Source organism: Chinchilla lanigera, unplaced genomic scaffold, assembly GCF_000276665.1.
Source record: "Chinchilla lanigera isolate Chin_1 unplaced genomic scaffold, ChiLan1.0 scaffold00031, whole genome shotgun sequence".
NCBI lineage: Eukaryota > Metazoa > Chordata > Mammalia > Rodentia > Chinchillidae > Chinchilla > Chinchilla lanigera.
This window is the reverse complement of record NW_004955432.1, coordinates 21772682-21793922: the sequence shown is the minus strand read 5'-3', so window position 1 is coordinate 21793922 and position 21241 is coordinate 21772682. Positions and strand designations below refer to the sequence as shown.

The window sequence follows — 21241 nt, the reverse complement described above, 5'->3', positions numbered from 1 at the left end:
TTTTTTATTGCAAAGGAGCACTGTTTTTCATTTACAAGGGGAAAATGAAGTTATGAGAGCTATGTAATTGCAGGTCTTTCTTAGGGAGAGTCACAAAACTTGAGGAATTTGATTAATGTAGATTTCTAACAGTAAGTCCATTTAAAGTAGGGAAAACCTAAACCAATCATATTTACTGGTTAAGTAGAACAAAGACGAGAGGAATTTTACCCTTTTCTCAGATAACGAGCAACATCTACAGAGATCGAGCGGTAGAAATGTGCGGAAGAATGAAGCCACTTCTTGGTGTTTGTCAATCAGAATGAATAATCACGAAGTCTCATTTTCAATTAGATTATTTTAATATTTCACTACCTAAAATGCCCCAATCATATTCTTTAGAAAATTGTTAGACTAGAATATGACAGTTCTAATGATGACATTTTATTATGATAGAAATGACTTCATTAATTGATGATCATATATCAACCCATAAAATAAGTAGATGAAAGATATAAAAAGTTTTCCAACCAAAGATAGTATAAAAGCGTTGAATTATTGAGGACTTTCTTTTTGTTTAGGACTTTTTTCAACATTAAGCCTTTATAATTCTTTTCCTAAAAATATATGTAAATTTTTTGTTACATATTCAATGATATTACGTGATCTGCAAATTTCTTTTACAAGATCAGAATAGAACATTATATTGGTATCATCTCAAATACAACCATTAAAATAATAATAATAATAATAATGTTGTGTATTTATGACAACAATACGAGACTCAGAGACCAACATAGGAAGGTCTGATTTTTATCACAGATGTTCCCATTTATGACTTTAGATGTATTTTAGAGTATGCAGTATTTTTAATGCACGGATGATTTTCCATGATATTTGAAGTACGACCTTTTAAGGAAGCCAGTCTTGTTTCTCTTTTCTTCTCTGCATCCCTGAAAGAACGTTCGCACCTGCATGATGAAGATGGTAACGAAAGGTCACTAATCTAGGATGAAGAATAGTACACTTCAGCGTTGTGGGAGAGCTTTGCTTTAACTTGAAAGTAGCTGAAATGCAAAGCATCATCTAAACACAATTGCTGATTTCTGAAGTAGAGTGTAGCTTTGCTTTACAAAAGTCTTCTTAGTAAATATTAGTCAATACTTAATAAATATTAGCTGTAATGCAATCAGGTAAATAATTTTTGAAAAAGTGAAGACATTTTACTAAATGTAGCTTAAGTAAACAATTCATATATTTCTACGTTTATTGGAAACTATTAAATATAAGGGACTTTAAGCTTCTAAAAACCATAATTTTGATATTAACTTATTTAAGTGTAGCTGTTCATTCTAAATACAAAAACATTTAAAAGCATCAATATACCATTGTTGTATCTGGACAATGCATTCTTATTAAATGAAAAATCTATTTTCATCCATTCAGTTGGTTTGTGGAATTGGAAAGGACAATTTCTTATCTCATTTCTTTAAGACATAAATATGCACAGCATTCAATTTGAATTTTACTGATCGATATCTTATAATTTTTTTTTTTCCAGTACCGGGAATCGAACTCACGACCTTGTGCTTGCCAGGCAGGCGCTGTGCTGCTGAGCTAAATCCCCAGCAATACCTTATAATTTCTAAAAACAATAAGCAATTAACTATTGTATTGATGTTTTAAATTATTTATTTATTTGCATATGTGTCAGAGACAGGATCTTGTTGTATTGACCAGGCTGGCCTTGAACTCCTGAGGTCAAGTGATCCTTCTGCCCCAGCCCCTGGAGTCCTAGGACTAGAGGTGTGCACTGCCACACTCAGCCTGTACTGAAGTTTTTAAAAAGAAGAGTGGAAGTCTACTTGAACTGTATGATATTGCAAGATTCTATGGTACCATGAATAATATATATTAATAAGCTAATGTACATAAAATAAGTAGCATAGCTTCTTTTCATTTGCTGGTCACTCCGTAAACAGACAACAAAAGGATATAAAGATATCAAACACCTAGGACTAGAGGTGTTTCAAAAACTCGCCGTGTTTCAGATCTAGAAAGGTAATGTAGTCCATATATTGTTTTTATTTGACATCCCCTGAGGACTCCACATTCTATAATCAAACGTATTGGTGCATCTGCAGTAGATCATACAATTTTTACTTTTAACAGGAAAAAGACAGACTGTATAAATAACCCCACTGCATTTCATGTGTGACTTTTATCATTAAATGTGGCTATTTTAATCTTTTAAAAACTCTGATTTTTTCAAAGGTTTTTAAATTTTGGAATTACAGATAAGGGTTGAAAACTGGAAATATACAGTTGCACAGTTGGACTAAGAGGACGAAGGGTGAATGCAGAATTTGGAAATAGAAAAAACTAGCCCAGCAGGGTGGTGCACGCCTGTAGTCTCAGAAACTGGGAGGCTGAAGCACGAGGATTGCCACCAGTTTGAGGCCAGCTGGGGCTATGTAAGTGAGTTTGAGTGCAGTCTGAACTACATAGCAAGATCCTGTCTCAAAAACAAAAATAAAAACCAAAACAAACCAAAAAACAAACCCAATAATCATTTAGCTGAAGAAGTCTCACCTGACAAGGTAACACACTTAAACTTGAAATAAACATTTTGTAAAATGTGCAGAAAAGTCAGTGGGGCTCGGATAGAAAGGCTTTAGCATCGGAGTAGATTCTCCTTCGCGTAAGTAGGAGATGCAAGTCTATCAGCTTCGGTTCTAAGTCCTCTCACGTGACCCTTCTGTGTTCACTCTGTGTTCATTCTCTCGGTCATCACATACGTCTAGAAGTCATGTACGTCGTACCCTTGACGTAATTAAGCCCAGACTGTACGTCTGAGACACATACACCTACCTACACCTTCATATTCCCTCCTGAACATCTTCAAGGCACCAAAAACGCCAGAAGTTAAAGTTGAATTTATGATCCCTGTTCCTCAGACTGCAGTCTTCTCCATGAAGGACTCTGTTGCCCATCTAGATACTTAAGCTGGGAACCCTGGCACCAATCCTTTTATAAACATCTTTTCAGTCCAGGTACTTGTGTCTGCATGACCACCCTACTAACCTCAGGGGTGAAGGGACCCTTTCTTTGTGCTTGAAATCCCTTTTACCTCTGAAAAATTCATCCGACTTCTGTTGCATCTCCCTTGCGAGAATGAAACTGGGAGGCATTTCCATACCTAAACGCTTTGCGGGAGCTGATCCCGCTAGAGTAAGCTATAAGCTCTTGGCTCTGGCCACACTACCTCCTTCCAGTGCATTTTCTCCAACCTCGCATGTGAAGCCTTGCTTTTCCCTGTGTTCTTCTTACCCTCAGCCCTGTGCTGGGGAAAGCATGCCTTCACCTTTGCCTGGATAGTACCTGTTTCCCATGTGCTCATGGCCATCTTTAACTCTCCTTCCTATCACTGATAGCGCTTGAAAACCCATAGCCACTTGTGTGGCTGTTTGATTAAAATCTCTCTTCTCCTTCCATAAGCTCCTTGAGGACAGGGTCCATATTGCACTTGGCTGACCACTGTTTCCTTCCCGAATGCCTGCCGTACACAGGCATGTATGCTTTTGAAATAGTACTGGGGATGGAGTTTTATTTAAATGACTCGTTCATATTTTATCTAAGTCTTTCTGCTTGATTTCATGACAGTCTTTTACTTTCATAAGACGTCATATTCTATTACAATTATAGGTTTAAGTGCTGATCCTTTCTAATAGATGGCGAACGCTGGGCATGGTGTGCTACGTCTGCTTTGTTACTCTGGCACCTCTAAAGCTGTTATGGTACAATAGAGCCTGGTGTACAACAGGCACTGAAAAATACGTACAGAAATAATGAATGAGAAATTTATGATCAGTGTCAATTATATTCTAAAGTAAATGTAGATTCAGTTTTCTGAGCATTTCATACCGTCTTAATTTGGCCTTTGATGAGACAGTTCACTGCAGGGTCTGTGGTGGTTGGGTTGTTTTGAAGCCGATACAAGGCAGTCTCCGAAGTGACTTCTTGTGATACTTAGAATTGAACACAGGGAAACTATCACTAAGCTGCATCCCCAATCTTATTTATTTATTTATTTATCTATCAACTTATTTGTTTATTAGTTATTATTTTTGCAATACTGGGGCTAGAACGCAGGACCTTCACACTGGGCTACATACTCAACCCTTTTAAAGAAAAATTTTTTAAAAAAATTTTGAGACAAGGTCATTTTCAGCCACTGAGGTGGCCTGAGTTGGACTTGCTCTTGTGATCCTCTTGCCTCAGTGTCCCTAGTGGCTGAGATTAGTGGCACGCAGCACTACACCTAGCTGCTGATGTGATTTTTGATTAATGTTTACTGTTCCACAATTTTCAAATGCACATACTCTTAAAAAACAGGTCAGACTAAGTAAGCAGCAGTTATTGTTGGTATTTGTTCTATTTTTTTAAAGAAGGAGAAGCTGAAAGAGTAAATAAGGTCTAAAATATACAAAAGATATTGTGAAATGGGAAGAAATTGTTAAAAAGGTAAAAGGAACTAGGATGGAGAAAGGGGAAGGGAAAGAACGGAAAAGAGAGAGAAATGCAGCTTAGTGATACTATTAGTGTCTCTTAGTTCATAGAAAAGGAAGGTTTGTGCTTACATCTACTGGAGAGTTTTTTATGCCCATACCTTGTACTCTGCCTGAGTAACTACTTTAAAGATAACGGTATGCAATGTACCAACTATTGCTATTTTCCTATCATATTGTTGTGAAATTTTATTTTATCTTTTTTCATAAAAAGAATAAGATAACGAAATGTCAGTTTTATGGAGAAACTTATGTGGATGAGACAAATGAAGAGACACATAAATGGAGCTAGATGGAGCTATATGCGAAGCTAGAATTATAAGCTCCTATTGAGCACAAGAATTTTGCTGCTAGAACGCTAGTGAATTAGGAAAATTGCTTAATAACGTTCATGTCTTTCTAAACTCTTTGAAGACTGGGTCTCTCCTCAACGACACACCACTAGAATTATCCAAATTCAGATGAGTGGGAGTGAAGGAATATGTTCAATCACATTTTATATTATTATCCATTAAACGGCTGTGGATTATATAATACTCAACAGAAATATGCCGACAGTTATTCACAAAGCTGGGTAAAACTTTTGATGAACTGAGTCTTACTTTAGCTCCGAGTTATATCTCAATCAGACAAGCTAGACTGTATAATTTTAGGTGTAGTCAAGATGAGATTTATGGGTATTTCACATCCACAGACTGCTGTGAGGAGAGTGAGATTTGCAGAAATGAGTTATTAATCTTTACTGTAGAACATTAACAAATGTCATGTGGATTTTATAAGTTGCTACCTAGGAGGTAGTAGATTCATAAGCCCCCAAAATAGATTTCCCCTTACATACCTCTGCTCTCTGGAACATAATTAATAGTTACCTATTACTCATTTGTGAAGTTCAAACTTTTTACTTCACTTATTAAATTAAAACTTAGTATAAAATTAACAAAATTTAATAAGGGCTGTCATATTGTAGTGAGTTGGGTTGTCTCGCTTTTTGGGTATATATATGTGTGTATACACTCAGGCATATGTGTATTTGGGGAAGACGCATGAGAATTTATTATCACCAAGTAATATATTTAAAATAGATCAATTTCTAGCTCATGATATTTTTCATCCCTATTCATACTAGTAATCTAAAAAGGCTTATTTGGTAGATGTGCATGGCTGCTTCTTTAATTAGCTAGGCTAGACCAAATAATACTTATAAAAAGCGTTGTTGAGGTAATTGCTTGTGTGATGTTTACTGTCACTTCTTAGTTTTGAGTTTCTGAAACCAGTAACCAGAGGCTGATTCATCTCCTCCCAGGTTCTCTGCTCTCAGTTTAAATAAGTGGTCTCCAGGTGTATGGTGACATGAGACCTCGTGGCCCGGCTTTCTGGTGAGGAATAACTTTCCCTCGTGACTGGCTTTAGCAAGAAGCAAATGCTCATTAAATGTTTGCTCAGGAATGTGGAAAGAATTATCTAAGAGCTTTTATCATTATCTTATACCTTCTCTAGAAAAAGATAACATTTTAAAGAGGCTAAAATTGTAAAGTCTACCTAAATATATCTTATAAGTGAATTTTATATATATGAATTGTATGTGGCATAGTGCCTGCCTGGCAAGCGCAAGGTCCTGAGTTTGATTCCCAGTAGCCCCCCCCAAAAAAGTTATCACTTAAAAACACTTATTTTGTATGTATAGCAAATTGAAGGAGGTATGATACCAGTAAATGGTCTTAGACTATAAAATCTTGTGTTGGTGGAGTCTTTCAAAATTTTTGGTAGAACTGCCATTGTTTCTTAATTTTTCTTGGTAGACTGTAACCTCTCTACTTGGTAAGACCTAAAACTCATATGAACTACGTTGATAGATTTCAGTGTGGAGCACTGGGAAGTAACCCGGGGGAATGAATGCATTTATTTATGAGAAAAATTTGACTGCTAGGTGGGAAAAGAGATTTCCTCCAGCCGGCAACGGTTGGCTGACCTGCATTGCTCCACAGTTCTACCTACCAGAGATTTTATTTATTTTTTGATTTTTTTTATTTTAAAAAATAAAAGAAGGAGAACATATTAACAGACAGACATCCATTTACAAAACAGCATAAGAACAATACAAACAAAACAGAGTTACAAAGTTGTAGGAAATTAACCATGGTTGTTATATTACTTATTGATATCTTCAAAGTGATTTCTCAGGAAAACAAATAGAGACATACAAGAGTGATCAAACAAGTAATCATTAACTGTGCCTTTCTGTAGAGGAATAGAAGTCAGTAGCACAACTATGTCAGCTATCATGTATATACATACTTACATAATTTCCCCTTCTTTCTTTTCTCTTTTCCCACACCCCAGTTGCCCTTTACTTTTGAGCCTTTTCCTTTCGTTTTGCAATGTCTGTCATACCTCCTAGTTTTTATTCACTCTTTCAGGTCTTGCAGTAGTGAGACAGTATGATGTTTACACATGCAGGCCTACCAGAGATTTTAATTCTAGATGCAAATAAATAATTTCCTAGCCTTTGGTAATCTTAATTCATTTCCAACTAAATCACTGATGATTTGTGGGTTCAAACCCTTCTATGACTAATCTAAAATCTAGGATCTTAAGTCAGTACCACAGACCCAAAAGTCATCTTTTGTGTTGTTTTGACTGCTATTATCACATGATACTACCTGATTCTTTCTATGCTTGAGGTTGTTTTCCCATGAATTCCAATCAATTCCCTCAGCAATCAGAATTTCTACACTGATTCTGCTCAAAACAGAAATAGAAAAGGGAAAAAGTTGATGTCACAAATGAATGCACATATTTTGTTTTTGATTATGATTCCTTAATGATTATATTTCCTACAACTTATAAATGGTGTTCTCCTTCCTGACCACCTCTTCTCATCAGCTCATTTTCTGACATGTACACAACTCTGACTTTTCTTACTTTTCTTTACTCATTAAGCATATCACCCTGGCTATCTTATAAGTGAATTTTTATTTTTTAGAGAGCTTTTAGATTCACTTCGTTTCGTGGGGCACTTTTAGGCTCACGGCGAAGTTGAACATAGTATTAGGACTCATATGCTCTGCCCCCACATATGCCTGCTTCCCTTCCTGACAGCACCTCCTGCCAGAGTGGTGTGTCTGTGGGAATTCATGAGTCTCCAGGAACATCACTTTGCTACCCCCCGTCTTTAGTTTACGTTAAGAGTTCATCTGGTTTTGGATCGTCTACGGATTTGAAAAAGTGTATAATAACGTGTATGAACCAGTTGGAGAATACACAAGTTCCTTTGCTCTGAAAATCCAGTCCTATGGGTTCAATTTATTCATTGTTCCCCCCCTCAACCCATGGTAGGTCTTTTTATTGTCATTTCAGTTTTCCCTGTCATACCTCAGAGGATGTAGCCTTTTCAGATTGGTTTTTCGCAGTTGGTAACGTGCATTTACATTTCTTCCATGCTTTCTCCTGGCTTGCTAGTCAGTTTCTTTTTAGTGTGGAAAAAGGCTCCCTTATATGTACGACTTTAGTTAATTTATTCATTCACTTACCAGGAAAGATGTCTAGACTGCTTCAAAGTTTGGCAGTTATGAATAAACTGCTTTATAAATATACATATGCAGGTTACTGAGAGGTTGTATTTTCAATTTATTTGGGTAAATAAAGGTGCAATTGCTACATTTTATGGTAAGAGTATGATGTTTTCTTAAAAACCTCAAAACTATCTTCCAGATGGCTGTACTATCTTTAATTTCTACCAGCAATGAGTGAGACCTCCTATTTCTTCATATCCTTGTCAGACTTTGGTGATGTCTGTGTTCTAGATTCTGGCCACTCTAGGACCAATAAAATGGGTCTTTTATTGTTGTTTCAATTTGCATTTTTATTATATGAGGTAGAGCATTTTTTCATATGCTTATTAGGTAACTATATGTGTTCTTTGCTGAGATGCCTGGTGAGGTCTCAGGGCCATTTTTTTAGTTAGGTTGTTTGTCTTTTCATTGTTGAATCTTGAAAGTTCTTTAAATAGTGCTTCCTCAGCTATGTCTTGGAAATACTTTCTCCTGACTTGTGGACTGTCTTTTAATTTTCTTGACAGAGTCTTTTGCAGAATGGAAACTTCTAACTTTAATGAAATCATGTTTATTAAACTTTTCACTGTTGTATCTAAAAAGTTGGCACCATTCCCAAGGTCATCTAGATTTTTTTGTATGTTGTTTCCTAGGGGTTTCATAGTTTCAATTTTACATACAGGTCTATGATTTATTTTAATTTTGTTTTGCGTTTCTGAGAATAAAACTCAGCACTTGCACATGTTAAGCATACACTCTAGGGCTGGGGATATAGCTCAGCGGCACAGTGCCTGCCTGGCACTGCGATGGTTGTCTTCCCAAGCTTTCTCTCTTCCGAGCCAGCACTGCTTACTCTTTCCAGCTTTCCTCAGATGATCCCTGTTCCTGGCTTGTCCAAACTTCTGGGGCCTCCAATACACCTTTGGCTTTGCAATCAGAGCTTTACAAGCAGCCCTCTTAGGAGCACACTACCTGGCCTCCCTTATCTTCTTCTGTAATCTTGGTGGAAGTCTTTCTGACCCCACAACTCTTGCATTTTGTATCCACCTAAAACCAGCACCCTGTGGATGATGCCAAGGTCTGCTGCTAGCTGGTGCAGTAGCCAGGCTTCCTTCTCTCGTGGCTGTAGGGGTTGAGTGCCTGGATAGCTGACCACTACCAAAGGCTGCCATCTTTTGAGAAAATGGTGCTCTGTGGGTCTTTTCTCTTTTTTTTTTTTTCAAAGTGGCTTCTAAAGAAAATAAATAGAGCTATACATGAGTGACCTATTGAATAATCATTAACTATTTTCAATGGTTGTTATAGGAAACACATAATAATAAACATGGATCCATTTATGAAATAAGATAGGAACAATACAAACATTACAGAGTTATGGACAGATTAGCAGGAAAATATCCGTGGCTGCTGTAATACATGGTGGTATCTTCAAAGTGGTTTCTCAGGAAGACAGAGATATGCAAGAGGATCTAACAAGTAGTTACAGCCTAAGGGCTGTCAAAAATAGGGGATTTGTGGGTCTCTTCTCATAACACAGTCTTTTACCTTTGCAAAGTTGAGGCTGCAAAAGCCGCAGTCCTGTTGTTTCTTGTGATGTCATCAGGCCACCTTTTTCACTGTCTTACTCCTCTTCAGCAACAAAGTTCTCCTCTATCTTTGCAGTCCACAGCTTTACTGGAACTTCCTTTCTGGCCAGACTCAAAACATTTTAAATTATTCTGCTGGGCTTTGTGTTCTTGATTCTCAACATAGATCTGGCTAAAAGCCCCCAACAGTAGCCATGCCACTGCCTCAAAATTGGATTGTCTTGAAATTTCTTTTGTGGGATTAATTAGCCCACTGTCCCTAATATCAGTCTCAGGTAAAGTCTTTGGACAAAAGCAAATGTAGACAAACTTCCTACCAATGCATAACGCACATCATCTGGAATCCAACAGCCAATGCAGTCCTTTTTCCCAGTAGAAACCTCCTGAGCCTGGTCTCCACAGGCAGCATTTTTCCAGCCTTCTGGTCTTCTGAGCTCTGACCAAACTCACCCACCAAGGACAGCTGAAGGTATTTCCAGGCTGAGCCTTCAGCCAGCCTCTGCAGACCTTTCCAAACTCTTCCCACAAGCCAGTTCCAAAGGTTCCTGCACCACATGGTCAGGTATAGTCCCAGCAATGACCCCACTTCTCTGATACCAAAATCTGTCTTAGTTACTCTTTTTATTGCTGAGACAAACTACTCAATACCCAAAGTAAAGGATGAAAGGTTGATTTTGGTTCTCAGGTTGTAGAGGTTTCAGTTCATAGTTGGCTGGCTGCAAGGCTGGGTGGTGTGGCAGAGGGACAACCCGGCAGAAAAACAATTCACAACCCACAGAAGGCAGGAGGGCCACAAAGCAATGAAATAGCAAGAAAGCAGCAGCCCTCTTTCTGTCTCTTATGTCTATCCAGGCTACATGCTCTTAAGGCGGGCAGCACTCACACTCGGGATAGGCCTTCCCATTCTGCACACTCAGAACTCTGCCAAACCAGTCAGTGGTCACACACCCTTGATCTCCACAGCATCAGGCACTCTTGACCCACACACTTCTGAAAAGCCTCACCTATGACTGCATGAGGCTTTGGGGAGACATCCAGATAGAAGCCCTAACCCAACATTTCTCTTCATTTCAACGGTCTTAATCTCTTTGACAGTCAGATAGACAAATCACAGTCGCTGGCTGCTGTGGCATTCTAGGCAAAAAGCTGCCCCTCTTGTGAATTTACAGGCTCTCCACAGTCACCCTAGTATTCGTACACTGCGTTCTCCCGCCCCATCTTTTCATTCATTAATTGCACGTAGATGTACACATATTTTGAAGTGTCTGCTTCGTGTCATTCTCTTGGCTGTGTACATGAAGTGCAGCAGCGGAGCAGTCAGCAGGATAAATACCATCGCTCCTCCTCAGGCGCTCACTCTTCCCCTCCTTGTCCAGACTGTCAGAAGACTAAAGCCATCCGGGGGTAAACGCTATTGTTACCCTTCTTATGCTTTTTGTTTATTGCTCAGTGCCCAGACTTCCACAGTCAAAAAAAAAAATGTTTCTTAGATAAGCAAATCAACACACACTAGACACCTATAATTTGATCTACTTCGTTCCACAAAATATTGGGACATTCGTGAAAAGGAAATCCAACGGATATTTTTATGTTTTTATAACTCAGGCAATTTAACATATTTTAAAATTGGCTGCATATGGCGTGACTGATGTTTCACACTGAGTTGTTTCATTGTTCTGAAGTCAGTTATGGTTGGGAAGTCAGATTTTCTGAGTAATAGTGTAATCACATCTCATTGAACCTTCCTATGCGCTGTGAAACTATTAGTCTCTTCTTCTTAATATACAGATACTGTATAGATGTGGCATAAGACACATCCATAAAAGTCCTAGCTTTTGCTGGCTAAGACTGTAGTTTTGGAGAAATAGCCAATATTTTAGGTAGAATTATAGTTGGTCCCAATTCATATTTTATTTAATCTCTATGTAGAGTTTCCTGAAGAGAAGATGGTAGTGTTTCTTTGAAAACAGAAAAATACTCTATGTGATTTCTTTTGTATAACTAAGATTTACAGCTATTTTTTCAACTTCTTGTCTTTTCATTTTGATCCTTCCATTTGAGATTTTCTTGCAACACCTAGTTTTTTTTTTTTTTTTTTACTTTGTTAAATTTAAATTTTTTTGGCAGCATATGTTTCCAGTACATAGTGATTACATTTCTTACAGGGAGTCGGCACATCTGCATGACACACCTTCATTCTTCTCTTCACCTCCTTCACCTCCTCCTATCCCCTATAGCTTCATCTCTTACTCCCCTTCCTGCATGACAAAGATCTCTGTTCCCACATCTTTTCATCTATCCTTTATTTTGTTCTGCTTCTATTTTGAGGGTTCCATGTCAGACGCCATGCGATATTTAAGCTCATGTTTCTCTTCCAATATGTTTCATATACATAGAAATAAATATTGAAGTGCTTACAAAGGCAGGCTATGGACTCCAGTTCTATCTCTCACTAGCTGAATGTTGATAGGCATGACACTTAACTTTCTAAATCTCTATTTCTTTGTCTGTGTAGTGCAGTAGGGTCTAATGATATCTATCTGAAGTTTATAACAAGGAATAAACTGAGTAATATACACAAATTGACTAGCAAAATGTCTCTCACCTGTTGCTTATTATTACTCTAGTTGCTGTTAGTGATGGCTGGTAGATTGTATGCTCCTAGAACCCTAGGATCACATCTCCAACTGCTCTTGTACTTTTGAATAAACAAAAGAATATGTGCTCCAATAAATGCTTTTAGAATCATGGATGAAAATTGAAGAATAGATTAGTTAATAAATGTTGTAAATTCTGATTCAATAACCTTTTCTTAGGACAAGAAGTATTTTCCTTTTGTTAGAATACAACCTTCTTGAGCATTCAGTTTCATAGTGTGAAAAATTATTTAGATTTATACAACTGAAAATGTTCCTTATAATGTAGATTTTGTAAATATATATAGATTAAGAGGTATTAACTTAAAACTGTTGGACAATATAAATAGCTACCTTTAAAAATTTGCCATTGGCATTTTAATGAAATGTTATTTTACAACTTCAAAGCTCATAGCAATATAATTAGTAATATGTATAATCTTTATTACCAATCTTAATCTTTTTTATATGACTCAAAAATTATTTTATGGTAGTACAATTAAAATAATGCTAAAAATGTCAGTCTAACAGAATTAAACTAAAGTAACTACTACAATATTGTATCCCAAACCAGCTAATTTAAATGCAAAATACTTTGTAAAGGCTATTTATCTGGGCTAATGCATGTTAAGGGATTTAAGGAGTAGTTTGTATAACTGAAATAAAAAGAAAAATAAGCACTGTACAGCAATTTTTGCTATTGTTTAACATGAGGGAAATATTAAATAGGTTTATATATAGGCCACTTGAGGAAAATGTATTAGAAGCGACATCATAGCATAGTAAATGTAAAGGCAACTGGCAGGCAATACTGTATTCACAGGCTTTTAAAAGGGAAAGCTTGAGTTGCTGAAAATTTTCCTTTTATAAATAATATAATAAAAATTGGGGCTGGGAATTTAGCTCAGCGGCAAAAAGCGCCTGCCTGGCAAGCGCAAGGTCGTGAGTTCGGTTCCCGGTACCGGAGAAAAACAAAAAAAAAACAAAACAAAAAAAAAAAAATTATGATAACTGCACTGAAGACACCTACAATTTTAACAATATGCTTTGTAAAGGATATTTCAAAAGGCAGGACAGTTTTTTTTGCATATGACAGTGGTTAGATATTTTTCTAAGTGTTTGTATCTGTCAGTTCATAATTACAACTCTACCATTTATTATTTTATAGCTTGTAATATGGAAAGGTTTCCAAATAAGATTTTCACAGGAATTCCCTCAGTGTACAAACTTCAGAAGTACAGAAAGGTAGAAAAGCTTACCGAAATTTTCAGTACGCCTAGAGTATCGCACCGGATCTTTGTATATACATTTCTAGTTCTCTCGGTTTTGCTCCCTCATGGACAATTTTTCCTTTTCCTTAATGGGAAGTTTTTGTTATAGTGCATAGAGTATTTTGTATAGTTATAAAAGAACACAAGAATACATATTATATAAAAATAATTTATAATAGGGAATCAAGTACATTTGTCACTGGGTGGGGTTAGCTCTTCCATTTTTAGACCTTCAAAGTATTGTAGCTTTTATATTTATTCCTAATGGCTAGAGGTAATCATTTAAAAAACTGATTAGCACTAAAGTTATTTTAGCAGTTTAAATTGCTTCTTACAAACCACAGTCCATTAAAATTGTATGTTGACTTAGGACACAATAATAGACCACAGGTCTCTGAAAGACTAGTTCTCACTGTGTGTTTACTCACGGCTCAAGTCCTGGAAGGAGAGCTCTGATTCATTAGATCGTGTTCAATGTTGTATGCATTTGGTTTGATTCTGTAGGTCCCAGCACATCTGGAAAGTCCTGCAAGGCCTCAGCCTCAGAAGGTCCAGAGAAAGCAAGTACATTCCTTCATGACTCTTGATCACCAAATCGTCAATCAGACTCTTAAGCAGTCACACCCTACCACATCAAGCTGCGGTCTTCTGGCACAGCATGGATGCACCAGCCCTAACAGTGGTGCGGGCCTCACAGGAAATTCACTCACCAAGTTACTAGCTGTCGGGAAGGATGGCCAATCGGAATGGCATGTATGTCTCACGGCATTGTGAACACTTTATTGTCAGCTTTTGAGGAAAAAACATGGTGAAAGAAATTGAAATCAATACTCACAGTAAGCATTTCAAATGCAAATTAATTTAACACAAGAAGTGTGTTTTTAAATAATTAACCTGTGATCATTAATTATAGACAATTATTATGCATAACAAATTATAGCAATTCATTTTTACTCATTTCAATTAAGTACCAATAAGGGCCAAAATAATCACTTACAGTAATGTGTTTAGAAGATTTAACTCATTGTAAAAGTTTTCTAAGTAACCTTAGTGAAAATATTTATTAATAGTTACATTATCTTGAATTACTACTAAAATAAAGCCAGCAGAAATGGCAGTAAATTTGTGCTTTAAGCTTGTTTATTAGAATAAGACTAATGACCCTGTTATACTTAATATTTTACTGGATTTCATCTGTAATTTTTACTTTTAATTTTCAATACTTTAGCTTCCATTCTCAACAATTTTTTGTCCATCATTTGCTAAATAATAAGAATTTCATAGTACTGAGGATATGGAATAAACAAGAATGTCTAGCTTTGTGGAATTTGTTCATAGTGATTTGCTTTTAAATGAATTTTCAAAAACGGCTGAAGAATAAATAGAACTGAAAACAATGAGAACTTTGAAAAAGACTTTAAATATCTCCATGTAGAAAACTGCAGCAAAAAAGGGACTTCCTTTTTTATTCTCTTTAATTATTACTTTTGTCGTTGTTGCTGTTACAGTTGTTATGGGACATTAGAGAACTTGGTCTAATGTTTTCATGTACTGGATTCTACATCATTTGGCCACTGGCATTTGGATAACTCTCTGTACATAGCAACCAACATATGTTAAAATGAAAACAGTAGAAAGCCATCTCTCTACATGTTCAGTTTGTAGGCTCTGGGATGAGATATTTTGAGACCCACTGTATGTAGATAGTGATTTCCAAGGGGGTGGTCCATGGTATTTTGCCAAAGGGTCACCTATTAGTTGATGGATCCAAATGCAAGGAAAAACAGCAAATGTGTGTCAGAGCAACATAAATATTCTAGGCAGACATGTATCTTCAATTTAAACAGTCTAAAAACTTTTAGAGATTGTTAGAATTCTCTGTGACTTCGTTTAGCGCTTCTCATTTTATCATTATGAACAATATTCTAAATGTGTCGTGTTTTGCTAGATGGAGGATGCTATTGAGGAAGTGATCGGTATGGAATCGAGTTTTAAAGAGGGAGGAACAGACTGTCCCGTGCCGACGGAAAGAACAGTAAGTGTTTCTGTACCCAAGGAAGTCAGTGAGTTGAAATAAATGGTGGATGCTGCTGATCAAAACGTAAATTTCATTTGATTAGCAAAGGGTGCTTTATTCTGCAAGTTTGAAAGAGATACAAAGTAATGGATGAATATTAGAAAATATTTGTTGGCACAAATAAGAGTGTAATATTCTTGAGGAAGCTTATAAAGCTTATAACATTTTCTCTCTCTGAGTCTTTGTATATCTGTCTCTGCATCTGTCTATTCTCTGTACACATGCACCTAATTATATATTTAATCTGCTCTATTATTTTTGGCGAGCAATTTAATCTTCAAATTTCCTATTTGAAGCACGGTATGTAATCAGATACCTTCATGAGGTCATAACTTAATTTTGAGTATTTTACCATGACTAATATCTGTGACACTCACCTTTGTGGAGGACCGAAAAAGATCACAACAATAAAACATACAAATTTGCTTCTGAGCCAATAATGAGAAATTAAAAATGAAGTATGAAATGGGTAGAGCAGTTCTCACCCTGATTTAAAGTATGGAAAAACACTCCTGTGTTGAAATCAGTACAAATTCCAGGAAAAATATTCAAAGAGGTAATGGTATCTTATCTCCTACTGCGTTGCTATTGCTTGCTCATGGTTCATTTATTAATCAGAAAAAATGCTCTCAGTAAAGACCGCATAAGAACTTCTCACACATGCTATTGTTGGTTTCTTTTGTGTTAAGAGAATGTAAGAAAAAAATATGGAAGATTTTAATTGAATTGTTATTTTTAAAGATTTCATGTAAAGAATGTGAGGGAATATATTTTGTAACCTGAAAAGTAGACATTTTGTGATTTCAACTTTTATTTTTTAATTTTAATTTTTACTGGTACATGTTCACAATACGTAATGACTACAGCCATCATCGGGAGGGTTACATGCACATAACATACCTGTTAGTGTGGACTATGTTCTAATGAATGGACTATGTGTGGACTATGTTCTAATGAATGATTTAAGGTTAGGCCTTAAGGAGCACTTTGAAGCTGGGGTATAGCTCAGTGGTAGAGTTCTTGCCTAGCTGTGCTAGGTTCCAAGCACTGCAACAAATGAAACTAAGCAAAAAATATTTTTTGAAATCATCCCTTTTCCTTTATTAATTCCTAGACAATTTAATAAGAAAAGTTCCTTTTCTTCCCTGTTTTGCGCTATATATAACTTCACATATAATAAGTCACTAATTCTATTATCAAAATGAAGATAAGGTTTAAGACCTAGTTTTCATTGCAGGATTTGTTTAGCACAGAATGACAACTCATTCTACTTTCCTCTCTTCAGATTTTAAGTAGCACAGCTACAAGAAAGCTAACTCCTTCTTGAGATAGATATATTATTAATGCTAACTTCTCCCTGTCTAATTTCACAGCATGAGAATACTATTTTCTTCACTAGTCTTCAAGTTCTATGTTTGAGGAAATGAGATTAATTTCCTGCAATAATCTCTCCCTTGCAAGTGGTACTTACTTCACTGAAATTATGTATTGAAGCATGTTTGTCAAATAATTCGTTTGGTAAAGGATATGTAGAGTGGCTCACTCAGCATAATTGGTGATAATGACTGGGGTATCTGCTTTTGATACACAGCAGGTACTTCTACAAGGATGACTACCCCGGCCCATCTATATTGGTATTGTAAATAATCTGGTATTAGTCCATGAGCAATCATTGATAAGGCTCAATGTATACTTTAAACAATACAATTAACTGAATATTAATGGAATACTTATGAAAAGCATAGTGTGTTATGTCTGAATATCTCTCCCAAAGCCTCGTGTGCTGACAGCCAGAGCTTGTGGGAAGTGTTTGGGACTGTGCACGAGCTATGGCCTGTTTGGTCCTTGTGACGTGAAAAGTTTTCTTCCACGGGTCCTTCCCTCTTCCCTTTTTGGCTTGGAGCTGTCTATCTGCTAGAGTAGAACTTGCTCAGTAGCTTTGCTTCACCAGTTGGATGTGTTTTTGCTTTGGCGCCTTCCCCTTTGCTGTAGCAGAGTAGCTGTCACAACTAATGATCTATAGCAAGTCCCATCACCTGTTTCCTGGGTCCCACTTAGTTCTTCATTAAGTAATGTGCTGTGTCAATATGCAGCTATATCGATACTCAGGACATGATCAAAATTGGTTATTATTATTACTTTTTTGAGACAGGGTCTTGCTATGAAGTTCAGACTGGGCTTGAACTCACTCTGTAGTTCAGGATGGCCTCAGACTTGAAGCAGTCCGCCTGCCTCTGCCTCCCAAGTGCTGGGATTACAGTGCGTCACCACTCCTGGTTGGTTGATAGACACTCTGCCAAAAACAACGGGATAAGTGAAGGAGTATTTTGAGGGAGATTAATGGCAAAATGTCTTTTACTATAATGAATTATTTATCTAAACATTTACTGTATCTTTTGATCACTTTGCATTGGTGAAACATGGTGATTTCTATCGAATGAAAACATTACAATGTGTCCTCGTCTACCATATTCCCGGATCTTGCACCCTTAACTTCTGGCTCTTCCCCAAAGTAAAAAAATGACTGTTAAAGATGAATGTTTTGAATGGACTCGGGACATCAAGGCAGCCACAACAGTGGAACTAAGGACACAAAAGAGGACTTCCAGAATTGTTTCGGCAAGTGGCCAGGGTGATCAGCTAAGTGCAAACTGTTGGGGAGTATTTTGAGGGAAGATTAATGGCAATATGTCTTTAACTGCATTAAAATATTAAAATTCAAATATTCACCATATTTTTTTATTATACCATGTACACTGATCATTGCATTATAAATATCAGCATTACACTAGGCTTTAGCAACACCTCGTGAAAATCAAGCCAGACCAAACATCTCCCTTTGAACACATTCTCTGTCTGACTATCCTGTTATTTCCTGACTCTACCCGTAAAACTTACTGCTTCCATTTTCTTCCACCGACACCTTCTCACCTCGATTCTCTCTTGTTCAGTAGAGATTTTGTCCTCATCATTCCAGTAGGGCTTTTATAACTAGCTAGTGCAAAACACAGTAAATCTCCATTCTCATTTTTCTTCCGGTACCAGGAATCGAACTCACGACCTTGCGCTTGCCAGGCAGGCGCTGTGCCGCTGAGCTAAATCCCCAGCCCCTAAATCTCCATTCTCATCTGTGGCACCTGACTTGGCTGACTGATCCTTCCTTCTTGGTGAGCTCTCTAGGATCCTACAGTTTTATACTTATTTCACCAGTTCTTTCTCCCCTTGTGCACATTTAAATGTAGAACATTCCAGGGCTTGTTCTTTGTCTTTTTTTTTCCTTATATACGTAAACATAGAGTATGCTAACCCAAGCCCAGCCCTTGCTGACCCCACAATCCTACTGCTAACTTGATGCATTTTGTGATCTAAGAGACATCACAAACTTAACATGGATAAAAAGAATCTTTTGCTTCTCCTATAAAATCTATTTTAAAACACTGGAACCAATACAAAACAGCAAAGAAAAACCCAATGATAACAAACAAACAAGCTAAACCAAACCAAACCAAAACAAAAAATCACTTTTCATCTCCTCTCTCTTACTTCCGCATCCATATCAGTCACCATCTGAAATTTCAGAATCTCACTGCTTCTGACCATCTCCTCTCCCAAAAAAGTAGACTATTTGTTCATTGTTTTATTCTTAGCACCTAACACATAGGTGCTCAGCAAATGCATATAAAATATATTATTCTATAGCTCACACATAATATTGAAAATTAGTGATCACTTCAAAATATCTATTTAGGAATACCTTTAATGGATAAAATGCAGTAGCAACTAGACAAGAAAAACAAAACAATAATAGCTACCAAACATTGTGTATGTACTGTGTGACAAATATTTTGTAAGAACAGTTTTCATGAAAAAATGCATTTAATCTCACAACACTATGAGGTAGAGGCCTATTATTATTTTATAAATGAGGAAGGAGGCTTAGAGAGATTGAGTAATTTGCTCAAGTTCCTACTTTAATGAGCGGCAGAGCAGAGGGCTCGAATCTAGTCCTATATGAAGCCGGACACAAGGACCCTATCCACCCCGCTGTGCCAGCAGATGTAGGAAGGCAGCTACTTCGTAGAGCTATGGAATTTCTCAGTTTGAGAGGACCTGGGACAGACCGATTCTCTGCCACACTTGGGCTGAATGACTGTCTAGCTTCTAAGTTGAGATCTGTCTTTCTGTAATTTCCACTCCTTGATCTTGCTTTTCACCCCTTTCTTTCAGAGACATGGTGGTGGATAGTAACTCATTTCTTTTAGCACATAGAGGTACTTTTCAATCAGGTGTCTGCAAATGCTGGTGGCATTTGGCAATCTCAGTAAACTGTGATAGTTCAAGACTATTCCAGAGACGAGGACTGAGTAAATATTAACAACCCCCCGAGCTTGGTTGGAACTTGAAAGGACTATACAACATCAATGGGCAAGTTTCTGTCAATCACAGGCTAGACCAGATTAGTCTTAAAGTCCAAGAAAGAACCAAAGTTCACCTTAGTGAAGAAATTTCTGCACACTTCTCTCTGTTCGTTTTTGCAAGTTTAAAGAAAAGAAAATGATGAAGGAGAAGGAGAAAACCATTGCTATTGTGAAGGTTATAGACCCTTCAAAGTTTAAACTGGTGAGCGAGTACATTTTGGAATTCTTTCTGTGTTTGAAGATGAAACCACCTTAAATGCTGAATTTAAATTTTAAAAACTTATAGTCAGCACCATCAGGTATGCTGAAACTGTGCTTTGAAATGTGCAAAATACAATCTGCTGTATGATGAACTTATTTATTTAGAAGATTGTTTTCATTGCTCTGGGCTACAGTTAAAATTGCTAGTAAAATTATTTTAGTAAAAGATTACTTAAAAAGTTTTATTGTGACTTATGTAGTAAAAGGATTAGAGTTTCTATAATTATTTGCTATAGTATTTACGTTAAATTAACAACTAATGGAGTGCAAAAAATAGACAGTGTGTGTTTAAAGTATGCGATACAGAAGTTCTCTGGTGCCATTCTCTGTGTCATATTTTATCTTCTCTGTTTGTGTTATAAGACAGCTCACAAAGGCTAAGGGATCTCCTGCTCCAGCCCCACGCATTATTTTTACTCACTCACAGTAGAGCAAAAATAATAAGAACAATAATAACAGCGGGATTTCTCTGGTCGGTGTTTGTCACCTACCCCGCATAGCCATGCTTTCATAAGATAAAGTTCGAGGGAAGTCGGTGGTGTGTGTCCTGAAACCAGAAAAATCTGGCTTACTGCATGTGAGGGATTAACACTGAAAAAGCAGGAAAATAACCTTTGAAAAGTCGGTTTTTATGTTTGTATACACTGCACAGAATGTGCTTCCCTATGGTGAGCCTCTTCATACCGCAAGTTTAGCTTCTTTTCAGGTCTATACTTGTGCTGAGTCTCCTGCTTGCTCTTGCTATTTTAGGCTCACCCTGAGTGTCTTCACAGAAAAGCAAAACACAGGATCTAAACAACTCTACATCTTCCATCAATGTCTCCTGAAACTCACGCTAAATATGTGACATATTACACACACACAGACACACACACATGCACACACACATACAAG

General features: G+C 36.9%; 1 protein-coding gene across 4 annotated transcripts in view; it reads left to right on the top strand.

The window, feature by feature from the left end:
- Tfec (transcription factor EC) overlaps window positions 1–21241 on the top strand; it is a 61503-nt gene that overhangs the window by 19277 nt on the left and 20985 nt on the right. Inside the window, exons 2-4 of one of the 4 annotated variants that reach the window (XM_013516081.1) lie at window positions 5851–5923; window positions 14096–14344; window positions 15540–15626. In XM_013516081.1, the coding sequence (XP_013371535.1) occupies window positions 14168–14344; window positions 15540–15626 (264 nt within the window). In that variant the 5' untranslated portion in view covers window positions 5851–5923; window positions 14096–14167. Of the gene's footprint in view, window positions 1–5850; window positions 5924–14095; window positions 14428–15539; window positions 15627–20179; window positions 20289–21241 lie in introns of those variants that run through there. The other 3 variants (XM_005388113.2, XM_013516082.1, XM_005388115.2) reach the window with 3 other exon arrangements.